Raw genomic sequence first — 20,393 nt, 5'->3', positions numbered from 1 at the left:
TAAAACTTCAATAACATATAATAATGAAGATATTTCTTAGACTCTATCATGAATTGATTCTTGAGTAGTATCCTGCCATAGAACATTCTGCTTCTTATGTTTATCAACTGTAATAACTGACATTTGAAAAGCTATCTCCAGGCATTATTTGTTACAAAAAATTCTTTTGCTACAGGGAACAATTATGATGTGAATAATTTCACCTCAGATAACATTTGTTAGTAGAATAAGCTTTCAATTTCTTCACTCTGGTTTTATTCATGATCTCTAATGTAAAATTAAAAGGTTCTGGGCAAACGCAGTGTCTCACACCTGTAATCGCAGGACACTGGGAGGCCAACACAGGAGGATCGCTTGAGGCCAGCAGTTCAAGACCATCCTGGGCAGTAAAGCAAGATGCCCCCCCACCCCCATCTTTTAAGAAAAAAAAAATTAAATTAAATTTTTAAAGAAAGCTTCAAATGCTTTTATCTGCTATGTAATATTTTTATTATGCATTACTTTACGAAAACATTTCCACATTATCAAATCTGACCCTCAAAATGCAGTTAGATAGATATTATCATTCCTATCTTGTAACTGAAAAAACTGCAAGAAAATCAAGTGATTTGCTCAAGGTTCTTCCACTACTCTGGGGCTGAGACTGAAAGGTCTACTCTACAAGTTTTATTTGTCCAAAGAGTACATAATGAAAAAGGCTATCAACTTAAGGCTCAGCATATATGGACACTGACAAAACTGTTCCAATATCCTACGTGTTGCTTGCATCCCAATCTATAGTATTCACCAACTACCAGTGCTGTGAACATGAGTAGGTCCTCTGTACTACAGGAAGCAAAGAAAGAACATCAGCAGTCCCCTTCTTCCTTTCTACTACCTAAGATTTGAGAGAAAATGAAGAGCTCATAGGAACAGTAGAAAAAAACAAGTCAGGAAAAAAAAGAAAAAATATATATCCCAAGAAGGTAAAGGTCAATGGAAACTACAATCAGGAATCTGGCAAACTGAAGCCTAAAAGAAGAAAAAGACCAAAACAAAAGTCTACACTATCAGAGATGTGCAACATGTTTGAGACTCCTTCCATAAGAAGCCAAATTCTACAAAGAATCAGCACCATGCATCTCAAATAGCAAAAGAAAGTATAGGTAGTACATTCTCATGACTGTTACCTTAGGGATACAGAGGCATCAATATGTAAAAACAGAACAGCCTAATCAGTTTCCCAGACCATATCTGAGATATTACTCCCCAAACCTAACAACTTACTAATTTGAGATATTTTACAAGGGAATAAATTATATGGCAAAAACTTACCTAAAATACATCTCTAATGGGGATATAAATGATGTTTTCATTTCATCTTCCAGTTCACCTGGCAGAGAACACTGAATATGAAAACTGCTCGAAGGATACACAGTGTCAAAATCAAGATTTGGTTGGTGTGGCAGTATGCGGGAGGGGTGAAACATAATTTCTTAATTTCTTTTTTTTTTTTTTTTTGAGATGGAATCTCGCTCTGTCGCCCGGGCTGGAGTGCAGTGGCTGGATCTCAGCTCACTGCAAGCTCCGCCTCCCGGGTTTACGCCATTCTCCTGCTTCAGCCTCCTGAGTAGCTGGGACTACAGGCGCCCGCCCCCTCGCCCTGGTTGTTTTTTTTTTTTTTTTAGTAGAGACGGGGTTTCACTGTGTTAGCCAGGATGGTCTCGATCTCCTGACCTCGTGATCCGCCCGTCTCGGCCTCCCAAAGTGCTGGGATTACAGGCTTGAGCCACCGCGACACAATTTCTATATGGTCCAATCTTTTAAAATCAATAAAATGTATGTGGGTAAATGAATTTAAAATGAAATTTGAAGAGAATAACAAGATAACCCCTCAAAAAATCACATACAATAAAAAGGCAAAATGTGCTACTGAATAAGAAAACCAAAACTTTTTTTTTTTTTTTTTGAGATGAGTCTCGCTCTATCGCCCAGGCTGAAGTGCAGTGGCGTGATCTCGGCTCACTGCAAGCTCTGCCTCCTGGGTTCATGCCATTCTCCTGCCTCAGCCTCCCAAGCAGCTGGGACCACAGGCACCCGCCACCACGACTGGCTAATTTTTTTGTATTTTTAGTAGGGACGGGGTTTCACCATGTTAGCCAGGATGGTCTCAAACTCCTGACCTCGTGATCTGCCCGCCTCCGCCTCCCAAAGTGATGGGATTACAGGCATGAGCTACCGCACCCGGCGAAGAAAAATAAAACTCTTAAGCACCCGGTAACACTAAGTAAAAGATATGGAAGATCTTTTTTTAAAAAAAGACATAATAGCTATGTTTTAATACTACTACTAATAAAGAAATGCAAGAAAGTGATTATGATAAAAGTTAGGATAACAGTTTCTTAGGAGACAAGGGGTGGTACATGGAAGGTCATCTGGAGTTACTGGCAAAGGTCTTTTTTTTTTTTTTTGAGACAGAGTCTTGCTGTGTCGCCCACACTGGAGTGTAGTGTCGTGATCTTGGCTCACTGCAAGCTCCGCCTCCAGGGTTCACGCCATTCTCCTGCCTCAGCCTCCTGAGTAGCTGGGACTACAGGCCCCCCACCACCACCCCTGGCTAATTTTTTTGTATTTTTAGTAGAGATGGAGTTTCACCATGTTAGCCAGGATGGTCTCAATCTCCTGGCAAAGGTCTATTTTTCAATCTAAGTGGTGATTACAAGAAGGTTTGCCTTATGACTCGTTCAGCTATACGGTGTGATTTTCAGTATCTGAATTTTGTTTTACAACAAAAATGCTAAAAATTACTGATGATAAACACAAAATGATATGGTTTGACTGTATCCCTACCCAAATCTCATCTCAAATTTAACTCCCACATGTCGAGGGAGGAATCCAGTGGGAGGTGATTGGATCATGAGGACAGTTTCCCCCATGCTGTTCTCATGATAGTGAGGGAGTTCTCACAAGATCTTATGGTTTAAAAGTGGCAGTTTCCCCTGAGCACTCTCCTTCTCCTGCCGCCATGTAAGACATGCCTTGCTTCCCCTTCGCCTTCTGCCATGAAGTTTCCTGAGTCCTCCCCAGCCATTCGAAACTGTGAGTTAATTAAAACCTCTTTCCTTTATAAATTACCTAGTCTCAGGTATTTCTTTATAGCAGTGTGAAAACAAACTAATACACAAAATGTAAAGTCTTAAATAGGATCTAAATCAACCTCAAGGGTACTGAAGGAATTTTGTCTGATGGAAAACATGACACAGATTCAACAATGAAAAAATATACCTTGAGAAAAACAAAGGGAAGAACAGATCAAGCAGAGATTTGAGGAAGTAGCACCACCTGTCACCAAGTTAATCTGCAAAAGAAAAGGTTGGGGGGAGAAGAACGCTATTGTTTTGGAAGACTATACAGAGTATCAATGAGATGGGAGAAAAAAAGACACTTTAATACAAATTACAAACTGGTATAAAACCACTCTATGTATATGATGATGACCTTCAGCTACTCAAACATCTACTGGCACATTCTCTAAACACATACCATCTGTTAAAATTCTTGAATATCTTGCTGATAATGTTGCCTGTCAGAAGGTACAGAACAGAAAAGAGAATTAATGTAGACCAACAAGAAGGAAATGGTAAAATCCTGGGAGAAAAAAAGCCATCTTAAGAGTTCATAATAACAAAGAGAACAAATTTGGAAAACAAACATTCAGCCTACGATTGAAGGGAAAAAAGATGTACAGAAGAGATAGGTATTAATTCCACCAAAAACAGAAAGGAAAAAGAAACTCTACATAAAAACTTCCACTTCTGGCCAAGATGGAATGACAGGCTGGATTTAACCTCCCACCAGGAAAATAACAATAATAATAATAAACTAAAAATACTGACCAACCTATGAAACAATGGTTTTCACAATACTCCCCATCAAACAATGAAGGATAGTGACTACTGAGAGAAAGGAACCAAATGAAGTTAGCAATACAATTGTCTAGCTTACTATTGTGAGTTCCCAGCTATGGGAAAGGGAGAGAAAACTCAGAAGGCATCCAGTGAGGAGAGGGATGTGGGAAATAGGGGATGCCAATACAGCTAGAGTTCACAGGAGAAAGTACTAGAGAAAAGAGAAGAACACACAGGGAACTCAAGAAATCTGCAGTCTTCCTCGAGTATTCAGCAGAGTGTGGAACAGTGCATGTTTGTCAGTAAACTCCTTAAGGCAAGAGGGAAACTTATTAGAAGAAACTATCTGCAGACTCACATAGCTGTTTGCACCAGTCAGAGTAGAAAATTTCATAATTCACAAAGCACTCCCTTGCCTCATCAGTGAGGCAAAATTAGTTCTATACTAAACACTGTGCTGATACCAGTTAGCAAAGTTTAAAGGCAAGACCCAAAAGCACCAAACTGACTCCAAGCAACTTAAGTGCCTTCTAACACAAAGCTCAACATTTTACAGAACACAAAAATATCTAGCATCCAAAAAGAGAATTCAACATATCTGACATTTTCCACTAAAAAATTTACCACTAAGGCATGCTAAGAGCCAGGAAAATATGACCTATAACAAGAAAAAGTAATCAATTACCACTGACCACAAAACAAAACAAATAATCAGTAGTGAAGGATATTAAAGTATTATTTTAAGTCTATCCCATATGTTCAAGACACTAAAGTCACAACTCAGCCAGGTGCAGTGGCTCATGCCTGTAATCCCAGCACTCTGGGAGGGTGGTACGGTTTGGATCTGTGTCCCTGCCCAAATTTCATGTTAAATTGTAATTCCCAATGCTGGAGGTAGGGCCTGGTGGGAGGTAATGGGATTATGGGGGCAGTTTCTCATGGTTTAGCACCATTCCCCTTGGTGCTGTCTTGGCAGTAGTGAGTTCTCATGAGATGGTTGTTTAAAAGTATGTGGCACGTATCCTCTCTCTATTCCTCCTGCTCTATGTGAAGTGTTGGCTCACTCTTTGCCTTCCGCCAGGATTGTAAGTTTCCTGAGGCCTCCCTAGAGCTGAGCAGATGCCAGCATCACCCTTCCTGTACAGCCTGAAGAACCATGAGCCAATTAAACCTCTTTTCTTTATAACTTGCCCAGTCTCAGGTATTTCTTTATAGCAGTGAGTGAGAATTGACTGATACAGAAAATTGGTACCAGGAATGGGCACTGCTATAAAGACACCTTAAAATGTGGGGGCAGCTTTGGATCTGGGTAACAGACAGAGGTTAGAAGAGTGTAGAGGGCTCAAAGAGAAGAAGATGAGGGAAAGTTTGGAATTTCCTAGAGACTGGTTGAACGGTTGTGACCAAAATACTGGTAGTGATGAGACTGGTTGAACAGTTGTGACCAAAATACTGGTAGTGATATGACAGTGAAGGCCCGGCTGACGAGGTCTCAGATGGAAATGAGGAACTACTGGGAACTGGAGTAAAAGTCACTTTTCCTATGTCTTAGCAAACAACCTGGCTGTACTGTGCCCCTGCTCTAGGGATCTGTGGAACTTTGAACTTGAGAGGGATGATTTAGGGTATCTCATGGAAGAAATTTCTAAGCAGCAAAGCATTCAAGATGTGACCTGGCTGCTTCTAACAACCTATGCTCATATGCATATGCAAAGAAATGACCTAAAACTGGAACTTATATTTAAAAGGTAAGCAGGATATAGAAGTTTAGAAAATTTGCAGCCTTGCCATGTGGCAATAAAGAAAAGCACATTTTCAGGAGGGCAATTCAAGCCCACAGCAGAAATTTGCATAACTACCAGAAAGGCAAGTGCTGATAGCCAAGACAATGGGGAAAAGGCCTTGAAGGCATTTCAGAGACCTTTGCAGCAACCATTCCCATCACAGGACCAAGGCATAGGAGAGAAAAATGGTTTCCTTGGCCAGGCCGAGGATCCTGCTGCCCTGCACAACCTCAGGACACTGCTCCCTGCATCCCAGACACTCCAGCTCCAGCTGTGACTCAAAAGGGTCCAGGTAAAGCTCAGGCTGCTGCTTCACAAGGCGCAAGCTATAAGCCCTAGCAGTTTCCACACTATGTTAAGCCTGCAGATGCACAAAACGCAACAGCTGAAGCTTGAGAGTCTCTGCCTAGAATTCAGAGGATGTATGGAGAAGCCAAGCAGAACCCTGATGCAGGGGCAGAGTCTTCATGAAGAACCTCTACTAGGGCAGTGAGGAGGAGAAATGTAGGATTGGTGCCTCCACAAAGGCACTGCCTAGTGGAGCTGTGAGAAGAGGGCCACTGTCCTTCAGATCTCAGAACGATAAATCCACCAAGAGATTGCACTCTCAGCCTGGAAAAGCCACAGGCACACAATGCCAGCCCTTGAGAGCAGCCATGGGGACTGAGCCCTGCAACGCCACAGGGCAGAGCTGTCCAAGGCCTTGGGTGCCCACCCCTTGTATCAGTGTGCCCTAAGTGTGGGACATTAAGTCAAAAGAGATTATTTTGGAGCTTTAAGATTTAAGGACTGCCCTACTGGGTTTCAGGCTTGCATGGGCCTGTAGCCCCTTTCTTTGGGCAGATTTTTCCCTTTTGGAACGGGAGTATTTACCCAATGCCTATAACTAGGATCTTGGGAGTAACTCACTTGTTTTTCATTTTACAGCCTCATAGATGGAAAGGACTAACCTTGTCTCAGATGAGACTTTGGACTTCTGAGTTAATGCTAGAAATGAGTTAAGACTTTGAGGGACTACTGGGAAAGTATGATTATATTTCGAAATGTGATAAGGACATGGAGATTTGGGAAGGGCCAGAAGAGGAATGATACAGTTTGGATCTGTATCCCCGCCCAAATCTCATGTTGAACTGCAATACCCATTGTTGAGGGTGGGGCCTGGAGGGAGGTAATGGTGGTGGTGGTGCTTTCTCATGGGTTAACACCATCCACTCTTGATGCTGTCATCACAACAGTGAGTTCTCATGAGATCTGGTTTAAAAGTGTGTGGCATCTCCCCCTCCCCCTTCCTCCTGTTCTATGTGACCTGTTAGCTTGTTCTTTGTCTTCCACCATGACTGTAAGTTTCCTGAGGCCTCCCAGAAGCTGAGCAGATGCCAGCACCATGCTTCCTGTACAGCCTGTAGAACCATGAGTCAATTAAACCTCTTTTCTCTATAAATTACTGAGTCTCAGGTATTTCCTTTTTTTTTTTTTTTTGAGATGGAGCATTACTCTGTCACCAGGCTAGAGTGCAGCAGCACAATCTCAGCTCACTGCAAGCTCTGCCTCCCAGGTTCAAGCGATTCTCCTGCCTTAGCTTCCCAAGTAGCTGGGACTACAGGCACGTGCCACAACACCTGGCTAATTTTTGTATTTTTAGTAGAGACAGGATTTCACCATGCTGGCCAGGATGGTCCTGATCTCCTGACCTCATGATCCACGCACCTTGGTCTCCCAAAGTGCTAGGATTACAGGCGTGAGCCACTGCACCCAGCCTCAGGTATTTCTTTATAGCAGTGTGAAAACTGATTAATACAGAGGCCCAAGTAGGAGGATCGCCTTGAGGGCAGGAGTTCAAGACCAGTCTGGGCAACACAGCTAGACCCCAAGTCTACAAAACAAAAAAATTAGCCAGGCATGGTGGCACATGCCTGTAGTCCTAGCTACTTGGGAGGCTGAGGTGAAAGGATCACTTGAGCCCAGGAATTAAAGGTTATAGTGAGTCATGATCATATCACTGCACTTCAGCCCGGGCACAGAACAAAAACTCTGTGGCTTCTCCCGTTGCTGCCTGTGGCTGTGCAGCCAACCTGCTCAGGAGCTGGGTCGCGCCACTGTGCGAAACCCGCTGGCTCTACATGGCAGGTGAAATGCACTGGTTTAGAACTTCTGATGTCTTTCAAACCACTCTAGCCAGTGTAGCCCCAGTATTGACCATGACAAAATTTGACAGAGAAATGTTACTTCTTTTGAAGGGAAGAAAACTGAGTTATACCAAGAGTTAGGTCTTCAAGCTAGAGATTTGAGATTTCACCATGTAATGAGTATCACAGCCAGAAATAATAGGATTATCATGAGAATGGAGTATCTGAAAGCTGGGATAACTTGAGAGTGTCTTCTGATTTTAGATTATCATAATTTAAACTCACAGCAATGGCTGTTCCGAGAACTCTCTCTTCACAATTGTCTGGAGAGGGTCAACTTGTTACAAACCCTTTAACTTTTTGAGTTTAGAGCTATAGAAGCGTTCCTGCAATACTTGATCAACACCCTTCAGGTGAAACTTAGCATTTTCCAGTCACTGATCCTCGAGACGTTGGAAGCTTTGGTGGACCCCAAACATTCTTCTGTAGACAGAAGCAAACTCCACATTTTACTACAGAATAGCAAAAGTCTACTAGAGTTAGAAACAGATATTAAAATTTTCAAAGAGTCAATCTTGGAGATCTTGGATGAGGAAGAGTTGCTAGAAGAGTTCTATCAAAATGGAGTGACCCACAAGTCTTTGAAAAGAGCAGTACTGGGACTGATCATGCAGAGGAGATGGAGTTGCTGATGGAAAACTACTACCAACTGGCTGATGATCTCTCCAATGCAGCTTAGGAGCTTAGGGTACTGATTGATGATTCACAAAGTATCATTTTCATCAATCCTGACAGCCACCATAATATGGTAATATTATCAAGTTACCATAACTTGATAATGAAGTTGAATCTACAGCTGACCATAAGAACCTTCTCTCTTTTGCTCTTTGGAGTAATGGGAGTTGTTTCTGGAATGAGTTTGGAATCTTCCCTTGAAGAGGCCCAACGAGTGTTTTGGCTGATTACAGGAATTACGTTCATCGGAAGTGGCCTCATCTGGAGGCGCCTGCTTTCATTCCTTGGACAACAGCTAGAAGCTCCACTGCCTCGCATGATGGCCTCCTTATCCAAAAAGACTCTTCTAGCAGATAGAAGCGTGGAACAAAAAACAGCCTCAGATCCAATGGACTTGGATCAGGCAGGAGTATCCTAACAAACAATGAGGAACAACCCTGTGGACACTGAAGTTTTTTTTTTTTTTTTTTTATAGTCACAGGTAACTTCTGATACTTTTATTATTTTCTTGTATGGAGTCAGACACTTGAAAAAAATTAATATCTGATGACAAAATATTTTGGAAGTCACAATACTAGAACGTGATTGCATTTCCAGAATTCTGAGTTAAAGAAACAAAGTGTTTGCTTTGTAACAGGCTAAAATTCTATTTCCCACAAACTTTAAATGCTGTTTTTAGACATGATGTGAGGCAACACAAGAACAGAGAGTTGTATAAATTTTATTTAATTTATACATAACAAGAAAAGTACAATTTCAGGCTGAATGAAGCCTAGGAGCTGGACAAAACCATAGGAAGCCATAGTTCTTTGTCACTACAAGGAATTACATTCACATGAATTTCCTGATTCTCAGGTGACTAAAAGCTACCATTCTATGTATTAACCTTAAAACAAATTCTGGAAGTTTGTGCTTTAAAAATCAAACTTTGACATAACATTATTTTCTTATATTTGCCCCCCCTTTTATATAAGATGAATAAAAAGAAATAATTTTTTTAAAAAGACCCAACTGAACTTGTATTAAAAGGATCTGTATCCAGAACATAAAATCCAGGACATAAAAGGAACACTAAAAACTCAGTAACAACAACAACAAAACAACAGTTTGAAAAAAAATAAGCAGAAGATTTAAACAGACACTTCATCAAAGAAGATACAAGGGCAGCAAATAAGCACATGGAAAACACTCAACACCATTAGTCATTACAGAAATGTAAACTGAAACCATAATGAAACACTATTACACACCTATTAGAATGGCTATAATTAAAATGACTGACATTAAATATAGGCAAAAATATGAAGCAACTGGAACTTTCATACACTGCCAGTGGAAACATAAAACACTATATCTACTTTGGAAAATAATTTGGCACTGTGTTAGAATGCTACACATACAACTAATATATATGATCCAGCCACTCCATTCCCAGGTATCCAATCAAGAAAAATGAAAGTATATTTTCATAAAAGACATACACCAATGCTCAGAGCAGATTTTATTTATTTATTTATTTTTTGAGACAGAGTTTCTTTCTTGTTGCTCAGGCTGGCGTGCAGTGGCAAGATATCGGCTCACCGCAATCTCCACCTCCCGGATTCAAGCGATTCTCCTGCCTCAGCCTCCCAAGTAGCTGGGATTACAGGCATGTACCACAATACTCAGCTACTTTTGTATTTTTAGTAGAGACAGGGTTTCTCCATGTTGGTCAGGCTGGTCTTGAACTCCTGGCCTCAGGTGATCCACCCACCTCGGCCTTCCAAAGTGCTGGGATTACAGGTGTGAGCCACCACACCTGGCCTAAGAGCAGCTTAATTTGTAACAGTTAAAGTGGAAATAACCCAAATGTCTATCAAACACAAGACCAGATAAACAAAATGTGATATACCCATACAATGAATATTATCTGTGGGTTTTTTTTCCGAGACAGTCTTGCTCTGTCACCCAGGCTGGAGTGCAGTGGCACGATCTCGGCTCACTGCAACCTCTGCCTCCCATATTCAAGCAATTCTCCTGCCTCAGCCTCCCGAGCAGCTGGGATTACAGGCACATACCACCACGCCCAGCTAATGTTTGTACTTTTAGTAGAGACAAGGTTTCACCATGTTGGTCAGGCTAGTCTCGAACTCCTTACCTCGTGATCCACCCACCTTAGCCTCTCAAAAGTGCTGGGATTACAGGCGTGAGCCACCATGCCCAGCCCAATGGATATTATTTGGAAATAAAAAAAAAAAACTAATGATACATACAACAATATGAACGAATTTCAAAATAATTATCCTAAATAAAGAAAGCCACACAAAAACAGAGTATATACTATATAACTGAATTTATATAAAGTTCTAGAAAATTAAAACTAATTTATAGTGACCAAAAAAAATGCTCAGTGGTTGCCTGAGGACACATGGAGTGATGGAGTACAGTGAGTCATGAGAAAACTAACAGACGTGGTGAAAACATCATTATCTTAACTGTGTTCATGGGTTCATGGTGTACATAAAAGTCAAAAGTTGTGTACTCTAAATACATGTGGCCTATCACATCAATTGTATCTCAAAAATAGCTGTACAGGCCAGGTAGGGTGGTTCACCTATAATCCCAGCACTTTAGGAGGCCTAGGTGAGCGGATCACTTAAGGCCAAGAGTTCGAACCAGATGGAGCAACATGGCAACCCCCATCTCTACAAAAAATACAAAAAGGAGCTGGGTGTGACAGTGCATGCCTTTAGTCCCAGCTACTCAAGAGGCTGGAGTGGGAGGATCACTGGAGCCCAGGAGGTAGAGGCTGCAGTAAGCCGAGATCACACACTGCACTCCAGCCTGGGCCGCACACCAAGGCCATGTCTGGGGGGGGAGGGAAACAAGCTGTATAAAAAATAATTTACATGGAAAGTCTCTTGTTGTAAACAGTAAAAACCTAACTAAAAATAATTACATACATATATGAGGACATTCTCACTAAAAAGAAAATAAAGAACTAAAATAGAAATTAGTCCTGCCTCAAAAAAAAACTAACAATCACACCCCCACTCAACTGGGAATCAGATGTCCATAGGAAGCAAAATATATCAAGAGCATTCAAAGACTTGCCACTTGGTGGTGCTAAACTGAATGTATAAAACTCAGTTCAACAAACTTTTATGAAGCAATTATGTGCCAGACATCATAAAGAACAGAGAGATTAAAAGGTATTACAGTTCCTTGCTTGTCTGTACCTGGCAAAATTATTAAAAAGGTAAAATATTTACACAAGAAGGAATATTCTAAGTGTAAAAGTACTACAAAAAAAGGAAGAAAGTTTTCCTTTTGGGATAAAAATGTCTCATGCCCTCCAGGCTCTTATCTATTCTTAAATATTTGCTAAGATGTCCAAGCAGGTAAGTACATTTATAAAACTTCCAATGATGGCCTGCTAAAAGCAAGAGAAACTGCATTTTGTTTTTCTCCTCTAGCAAAGGAGCTATATCAGATATAACTTATTAAAAGAGTTCTGGTGACCACAGCAAACATTTTAGAATAAATTTTCTCACCTCTAATTTAGCAATTTAATTAAAAAGCAAAACTAAGGCAGAAAAACAGATAAATTCAACTTTTAGACAGAATGAACTTTCACACAATCCAACTCAAGAACATCCTTCCTGACACAAAGAGCTGGAAAAACTAAGGAAGTTTCACAATAGTAACTTTTATACTGTGCCTTCACTTAAGACTGAATTTTTACTTACATTATGATTATTATAATCTTTATTTCCAAAAATGGAAGATGAAAGGAAAAATTCAACCCAAATATTTTAAATGTACCCGTAACTTTAGGGTAAAATTATTGCCCTAAATCATTCTCCAAACTTGGAAACCTTTCACCTACCATACACAATATACATTCTTAACTTTAGCAATTATGTGAACTTATAGGCTAATAAAACAACCAAAAAAGTTTCAAAAGTTCAGTTTCTTTAAAAACTATTTGGCATACAGATGATAATTTGAGCGTATGGTTTCAGAAAGCATCTCCAGGAAATGCAAGACTGAGCATCCTAACAGGTTGCACATTCAAGTATCTATGCACCTACTTGATATCTCTATTTCAATAAGGCATCTTGAACTCAATGTGTTCTATCTAAACCGGCTCTTCTTTGATATTCCCAATTCTGTCAAAGATATCTCATCCACCCAGTTATCCTAAATGCTTCTTTCATCATCCAGACCCTATATCCTAAGTTCCTCAAACCTTTTCCTCTGACACTGGCCCTTCATCATTTCTAGCCTAAGTCACTAAAATCACATTCTGATCTCTCTTCTCCCAATCTAGTTACCTTCCAATAATCTAAGGTGCATATAACCACTGCCCAAACTAACCTTTACAAAATGTCCATCTGGTTACACCACATAGGGGCTTAAAAATCTTCTGACTTCACCCTTTACCTCTATAGTGAGGCTATACTTCCTGATACTCCCAACACATAAAACATTTCTGCCTTGGGCCATTGTGAACTCTTGTTACCAAAAAGCTTTGTGCCTTTTTTCAGGTGTATTCTGTTCCATCTACCTGGAACACCCTTTTGTCCTTTCTCTCTGCAAATAACTTCTACTAAACCCTTCAAAAAAGAACATAAGCAATAGCCTGCCCAAACTCTTTGAACTACTCCCCATTCCACTTAATCTGATTTAGAAGTTTCTTTACTTACACTCAGCACATTTATGAGCCCCAACCAGATGCTGGAAATAAAAGGTGTCAGTGGAAAAAACATACAGAATGAAAAGTGTCTGACTAAACTAGCAGTATCATGTAAACCAGTAAATCTATGTATATAGTAGAGTGTGATAGAGGAATGCAGAGAATCCTGAATGAGATACCATTTTCAGTTACTTCTTCAATAAATACACAGTAAATGCCTACCATGTGCCAGGTACAGAGCAAGTTACTAGGTGTAAATAAGTAAGATTCAGTCACTGCCTCCACAGCAGTTACAATCTAACTGGGGATGACAAGAAAACAGACAATTACAACATGTAAGTACTAACAGGCTGCCACAGCAAGCCTTAATAAAGGCTATCTTACCTAGATTTAGGAGGCTCAGGTAGAGTGAGAATCAGGAAAACTTACTTGGAGCGACATATAAACTCAGATCTGAATAATGGCAATTTTAAATAGTAGAGAACATAGGGAAGCAGAGGATGTATGTTCTTAGCAGAGGGTATGTTTTATACAAAGCAGCAGTTCAGTGCACGATTGAAACCCAAATACCAGAGAGTAGAGTCTAAATAGTTTAGAAGCAAAAACAGAGACCAGATCAGATCATAAAGGGCTGCATAAGCCATGCTAAAGAACTTAGGAGTTTGAAATTCATCCTGAAGACCGACAAAAGCAACTAGAAACTTGCCTTTTCTAAGCCAATAAAGTGGCTGCAGAGCCAAGAACGAACAGCTGCAGTAATCCAGGGAGGGAGAAACTCACGGTTGCTTGAACTAAGGCAATGGTAGTGAGGATGAGGAAAGGCAGATGGCTTAGAAAGATATTTAGAAGACAAAAATGACAAGCCTTCATGACTGATTAGATGTGAGAGGTGAAGGGAAGAACAGTCAAGGACAAAACTGTGTAGATGAGGTTTTTTACTGAGATAGGGAGAACAGAAAGAAGAAAGCAAACTGAGTTTTATTTGGGATGTGTTAATGAGTAATGACTGTGGAACTAAAAAGAAACGCAGAATACAGGTGGCTGGCTGTAAGGGCAATACATCATGGATAGTCTGAAGTGAAGAGTGAGCCTTTGAGATCTAGAGAATGGTACAACTCTCAAGAAGGGCAACTGGCATAACTATTATTGCTTCTCAACGGTATTGGTGTGCCAAACGAAGTCAAATAGGAGACAAGAATAATTTAGGTGCTGGAGGAGATACACAGTCAGGGCTGCAATGAACCATGACCACACCACCACGCTCCAGCCTGGGTGACAGAGCAAGACTGTCTCCAAAATAAATTAACACTAATAATAACAATACAAGTCTGTGTTTAACCACCCTTGTGTCCAAAGAACTCAGCACACAGCAGGTACTAAAACGTTTGTTGAACTAAAGAATGGCAAAAAATTAAAAAATAAGACATACTCCCATTATACCATGGGTAACTACTATGTTAAAAGATCTAGTCTAGGAAAACAAGTCTCCAGGAAGATGTAGATAATAAGAATACTCATCTTTCCAAAGCACAAAAATTTCACAGGACTATGAGCATATTTAAAAAGAATTGGTTAGGGCCAATTTTAAGCTACAAAATAAATTCTTATTAAAAATGACATCACAAATTCTAATTAAGAAAAAAAAACAGCTGATTTCCCTATTGTTTCAAGTACTTTTCATTTTTATTTTTTGAGACAGAATCTGCCTGTGGCCCAGTCTGAACAAGTGACACAATCTCAGCTCGCTGCATTGGGTTCAAGCAATTCTCCTGTCTTAGCCTCCTGAATAGCTGCGACTACAGGCGTGTACCACCATGCCTGGCTTTTGTATTTTTAGTAAAGATAGGGTTTCACCACGCTGGCCAGGATGGTCTCAAACTCCTGACCTCAAGTAATCCACCCACCTCAGTCTCCCAAAGTGATAGGATTACAGGTGTGAGCCACCATGCCCAGCCAGTAATTTTCAATAGAAAAAAAATTCTAATACGTTAATAGAAAAACCTAGAGTGAATGGAAGTGTACTACAATAGGATTTTACAACTCTGAAACAAAAGAGCTATTAATGGACCCATTTCTCCCACTCTAATCCCTCCTCATTTTCTTTTTCTTTTCTTTTTTTTTTTTGAGACAGGGTCTTGGTCTGTCACCCAAGCTGGAATGCAGTAGAACCATCATAGCTCACTGCAGCCTCCAAGTCCCAGGCTCAAGCAATCCTCCCACCTCAGCCTCCCAAGTAGCTGGGACAACAGGCACATGTCACCACAACCAGCTAATTTTTCTGTTTTTCATAGAGACGGGTTCTAGTTATGTTGCCCAAGCTGGTCTTGAACTCCTGAGCTCAAGTGATCCTCCCGCCTCAGTCTCCCAAAGTGCTGGGATTACAGGCGTGAGCCACTGCACCTGGTTCCTCATTTTCTCGTACCTTCTCACTTCTTCCTCTTCACTGAATAGCTATTATATGCCAGAATCAATGTTAGGTGCAGATGAAACATTTCAGGATCTGACCTTATGATGATTAGTTCAGTCTACAGTTTCTAATATATTGACTCATTAATCCTCATACCAAGCATAAAGTAGGTACTGTTATATCACAGATGACTGAAGCACAGAGAGGTTAAGTAATTTTACTGAAGTTGCTTGTAAATGTGTGAAAATAATTTCTGAAACTAGTTTGGCTTCAAAGACCAAGCTCTTAACCATTACCTTTTGCTGCTTCCCTACAAGACGGAGATTAACTTCCTCCATCACTTTCTGAAACTCCAAGTTCAAAGCAAGTAGAGTTGTAAGAAAAGTTACATCCTAGGTGGAGACACTGAGAGATTCTAACTCAACAGAGCTGGTAGCCCAGCATCTGTACTTTTATTAAAAAGTATCACAAGTGATTTTTGTGCGCCTTGGTTAACATTCACTCCCCTGTATTTCTAAACTAGAACTCTTTAGCTAAAACTTGGTAAAGGGAGAGGGGAGATGAATAAACACACACACACACATTTTCTCCCCATCCCCTTTCCTAAAGAAAAAAGATTAGGAAGTAGGGAAGCATAAAGGTAACATGTCTTTTTATGTTACATTAACCAGCTTTCATCATTATTATTATAATGCTGACGGTAAAAAAAGTATAGAGTTTTCATTTGCTTTTTAAATCAAGAGATTATCAGGTTTGCGCATTAGAAAAATAACTCCAGTGGTGGTGTAGAGAAGATTAAGGGCAGAGACTGTAGAAAAGGAGTAAAATCAGCCAAGAAATCAAGAATAGAAGCAGACTAAAGGCCTGAACTATGCACTGATTGTAAAGAAGATGCAGCAAATTTAAGAAACCTCTTAAGGTAAAACCGGTAGGACATGGTTATTGATTAGAGAGTGTTATAGGAATGAATGTCTCCAAGTATGTTTAACATAAACCAGGTGAAAGATGACGCCATTAAACCAGATCTGAACATACTGAGAGAAGAACCGTGGGTTTTGTTGGTCATGATAGTATTACTTGGGAGAAGAGTAGCTTTTCACATGGAAAACTAGTTTCAGTGGAGTGATGGCAATAAGTATGAATTTGCAGTGAATGAGAATAATGAGAATAAATGAGGTTATGAAGTCGAATTATTAAATATAAGTTTCGTTTTAAGAAGTCAGACTATGAAAGGTAGTGGCTGCAAAGAGTGAAAAATGTTTTTCATTTCACAACTCTGCTTCATTGCCACAAGGATTCTTTCAAAATCAATCCAAACCTGAAAGAGGGAGATGTTTACACGGATGGGATCCCCTCTTGAAAAGTCCCAGCCTAGATCAGTTTATATGGAAAATCAAACAGGATAACCTTCAAATATGCAGTAAATCAAGCAGAATATCAGCATCCACCCTGAATATAAAAAGTAAAAAACTGACAAGACAACCAAGAACACAAATAATCCAAAAAAGGATGCCCACCTATCCTTTAAAAGAGCCAGCACGTACAAGTATGTAATTTTATGTTTTTTAAAAAAGTCATATAACCATAACAACTCCAATACAAGAAATAATGATTGCCATCTCCTCAATTCTGCAGATAAAGAATGTGAAAGACACAGAAGTCACAACTGCCCAATTTTCCAAGGTCATACTTCAGATTAACAGCAAAACCAATCCCATATTTGTTATTCAGCCGCCTAGTCTAATACTCCAAACACCAAATCACAAACGCTGTCAAACAATTAAAAATGGGGTAGGGAAGGCAACAGGGAGACATGAGTGAAACTCAAGGAACAGAGGACGCTACCTGCAATGAGTAAACAACCCTTAGTGTTCGATGACTCACTTCGGTTGATTCCAGCTGTTGATGAAATTACTCCTGCACTAGGAAATACTACCGGTGGCGTATCATAAAGCTGATAGCCCTAACTATGCATAAGACGTGCCCTCAGAACGCGAATAGGCACTATTCGACGAAATCTCCGCACATAATCCTAGTTTCCAACGAAATTAGGAGTGTCACTGACCACCTCCGCAAACCAGCATGACCAATACTCCCACTGAAACGCCTAGGAAACAAATATTTGAATAGACGCCTTCCTAGACAAGCACAGGACGGTGTAAATCTCCATTTCTCTCAGGAAACAGTCCTGCTCACACCACCAACCAACTCAGCAGCTTGGTAAAAACAGACCCAATACACTCGTTTCTTATAAAAGCACGGCTAGCTGCCTAGCACCTATTCAGGTCCTCCGGAAGGAAGCATAAACATCTTCAACAGTGTAGCAAAGAAGACAGAAGCAAGTCGGGTTAACGCTTCAAAGACTGAAAAGACACTGGAGTCAGAAGAGTAGACATAAAGAACTAGAGTCAAGAAAAAGTGAATCGGGGGGGCAGGGGGGGAAGGAACTAGAGAGCCACCTGTCCGTTAGTACAGGTAATACGAATAAAAGCCTCTCTGCTCTGGGGCAGAAGAGCGCCGAGGCCTAGCTGGCCTTGGAGCAGGAGCCGGCTCTGTAACTCCGCGGCTGAACTGGCATTCTCGGGAAACCAGCTGGTACCACCCAATCTTCTCCTACAGACGCCACAGGTTGTCCGGACATAGAAATTCCCTCGTGTCCCTCCCCCAGCCAACTGCCAAAGAGCAAAAGCATCCCCGTCCCAGAGAAAAGCCGAGGCCTTCCTGGAGGCCGTTACCTACCTTCCCGCTCACAACACCCGCCGCCGCCATGTTTTCTGTGCGTGCCTGGTAATGACGTAGCAGAACCTCACGTGTCTCTCGGACTTACAACAACATCCGGCAAAACTAGAATAACATCCGGGCGGGAAAGGGGCGGGGAGTGTCGGGAAGGGAGTGGAGGAACTGGGCCGGGCGGAAAAAGCCGCCAGACGCAGGCGTGCTGAGCTGGGCTCAGAGGCGGTTAGGGTTGAGTCACAGGCGCACCGCTACGCTTATGCTTGCCCCATGTCCTCCCAAGGAAGATTCCTAAAATAATGTGTACCTTATTTGTATTGGAGTTTGTCGAGACTCTGAAGCTAGCGCAGGCTACGTCACTTTGGTGAGATGAAAAGAATACCATACTGGAAGCGCGCAAGCGTTGTCCTGGTTTTTTTGTTGTTGTAGAAAGGGAGTCTCGTTCTGTCGCTCAGGCTGGAGTGCAGTGGCGCGATCTCGCCTTACTGCAGCCTCCGCCTCCCTATTCAAACGTTTCTCGATCCTCACCCTCCCTAGTAGCTGGGATTACAGGCGCGCATCACCACGTCCAGCTAATTTTTAAATTTTTATTAGGGGGTTTCACCAATGTTGCCCAGGCTGGTCTCGAACTCCTGACTTAAGGTTATCCGCCCGCCTCAGCCTCCCAAAGTGCTGGTATTACAGGCTTGAGCCACCGCGCCCGACCCATTGGCCTGGTTTTGTGGCAGTAGGCAAATGACCAACATGCTCGAAACCTCAGTTTCTTATAGTAAAATCAAGATAGTAGCGTTGCGGTGAAGATCCAAGAAAGCCCAGCACTAACAAGGAGATATTCCAGGAACTAACATGGAGACTTTTCCCCTCTGTACATGAGGTTTCTCTATTTATCTGGTCACTGCCACTCACACATGACCTCCAGCAAGGTATTTCAATGGAAACTGTGATAATACCATGCCCTCATAGCTGCAGAGTCCAAGGCACATAGTTTATAGCACCTACACATTACTTAATAGCTCTGTGACTTAAAGCAGGTTTCTAAATTTATCAAAGCTTCAGGATGTAAACTGGGAATTACTCCTGCCTGGAGTGGTTGTAGGGATTTCATGGGACAATACATGTGTGGTAAAATGATTTGTAAAGATAATAAGGTAAGAATTTTGCTTGTTCTCAGTGCTGTAAAAGAATGCAGAGAATGATTGTATACTACCCCTTTGATAACTCTGGCACAGATCTGGGATTTCCCTGGCACCAGGGCAGAATAAAAAGTCCCTTTCACCGAAAGCACTTGTGCCCATTGAGGTACTTACATTTTCACAGTGGGGAGAGGTTAGAGGCTTTTGAGTTTGGTTGAGGTAGGTGGCAACAAGCTGAACGACAGAAAAGGAGAGTTGCTGGTTATGTGAATGTCAGGAACCTAGTAGGTGAGGGAAGTGGTGGAACCTTAGGTGGGAATGAATGTGTAGCATATTAGGGAGATTGCGTCCTAGGTATCTGAGATTCCAACCATGACTGAGACCCTTATGCCCAAGCTTGGCATTGAATCAAGAAAGCAGCTTACCTACAAGGGATAAATGAGGTGAGAAAATGAGAATATTAGCAGTAATCAGCACTGAGTGAAGACTAGAGGGTCTTTTCCACGTGTACTGGACTGAGACTAAAACCCCTAGAATCTTCATATAATCTTGGGTGTGGAGGAGAAAATTCCACTAATGACCCAAATTACATTTTCCACCAGATGAGAGCATTGGGATGTGGTTAGAGAAAACTTTTAATGTGACGTCACATTTCTTACACCCTGTGTTTTAGAGAAAAGTTGAAGCCCTTAGCACAATGCCAGGAATAAAAGGCTCAGTAAGTGGTAGTTATTACTTATATTTTAATATATTAAGTTTGAGAACTACAAACTTCTCATTGAAAAGCCTCATTGGCCTCTCAGGTTCATCTTCTACTTCTTTACCTTCTTACGCTTCATCCTCCAAGTGCGCCTAAATAATCGCACTACCCTTGGGCTAGCCTTGGGCCTCTCTTCCTTTTTCTCCAAAA

The 20,393-nt window shown here is 41.1% G+C and overlaps 1 protein-coding gene and 1 pseudogene across 4 annotated transcripts in view; one reads left to right on the top strand and one right to left on the bottom strand.

The window, feature by feature from the left end:
- The window catches only part of TBC1D15 (TBC1 domain family, member 15), an 82,545-nt gene extending 64,095 nt beyond the window's left edge, over positions 1–18,450 (bottom strand). For 2 of the 3 annotated variants that reach the window (XM_011929343.1, XM_011929344.1), the window contains exon 1: positions 18,357–18,450. In XM_011929343.1, coding sequence (XP_011784733.1) covers positions 18,357–18,386 — 30 coding nt within the window. In that variant the 5' untranslated portion in view covers positions 18,387–18,450. The remainder of the gene's footprint in view (positions 1–18,356) is intronic. The other variant, XM_011929345.1, reaches the window with a different exon arrangement.
- LOC105502728 lies at positions 6,757–9,834 on the top strand (annotated as a pseudogene). Its single transcript, XR_001000392.1, has 2 exons — positions 6,757–6,774; positions 7,693–9,834. The product of XR_001000392.1 is annotated as a magnesium transporter MRS2 homolog, mitochondrial pseudogene (transcript).
- Positions 18,451–20,393: the final 1,943 nt, after the last annotated feature.

The sequence above is a fragment of the Colobus angolensis genome, unplaced genomic scaffold (assembly GCF_000951035.1).
Source record: "Colobus angolensis palliatus isolate OR3802 unplaced genomic scaffold, Cang.pa_1.0 Scaffold80, whole genome shotgun sequence".
Lineage (NCBI taxonomy): Eukaryota > Metazoa > Chordata > Mammalia > Primates > Cercopithecidae > Colobus > Colobus angolensis.
Note: the sequence above shows the minus strand (reverse complement) of the source record. Positions and strands in the feature narration are given on the sequence as shown.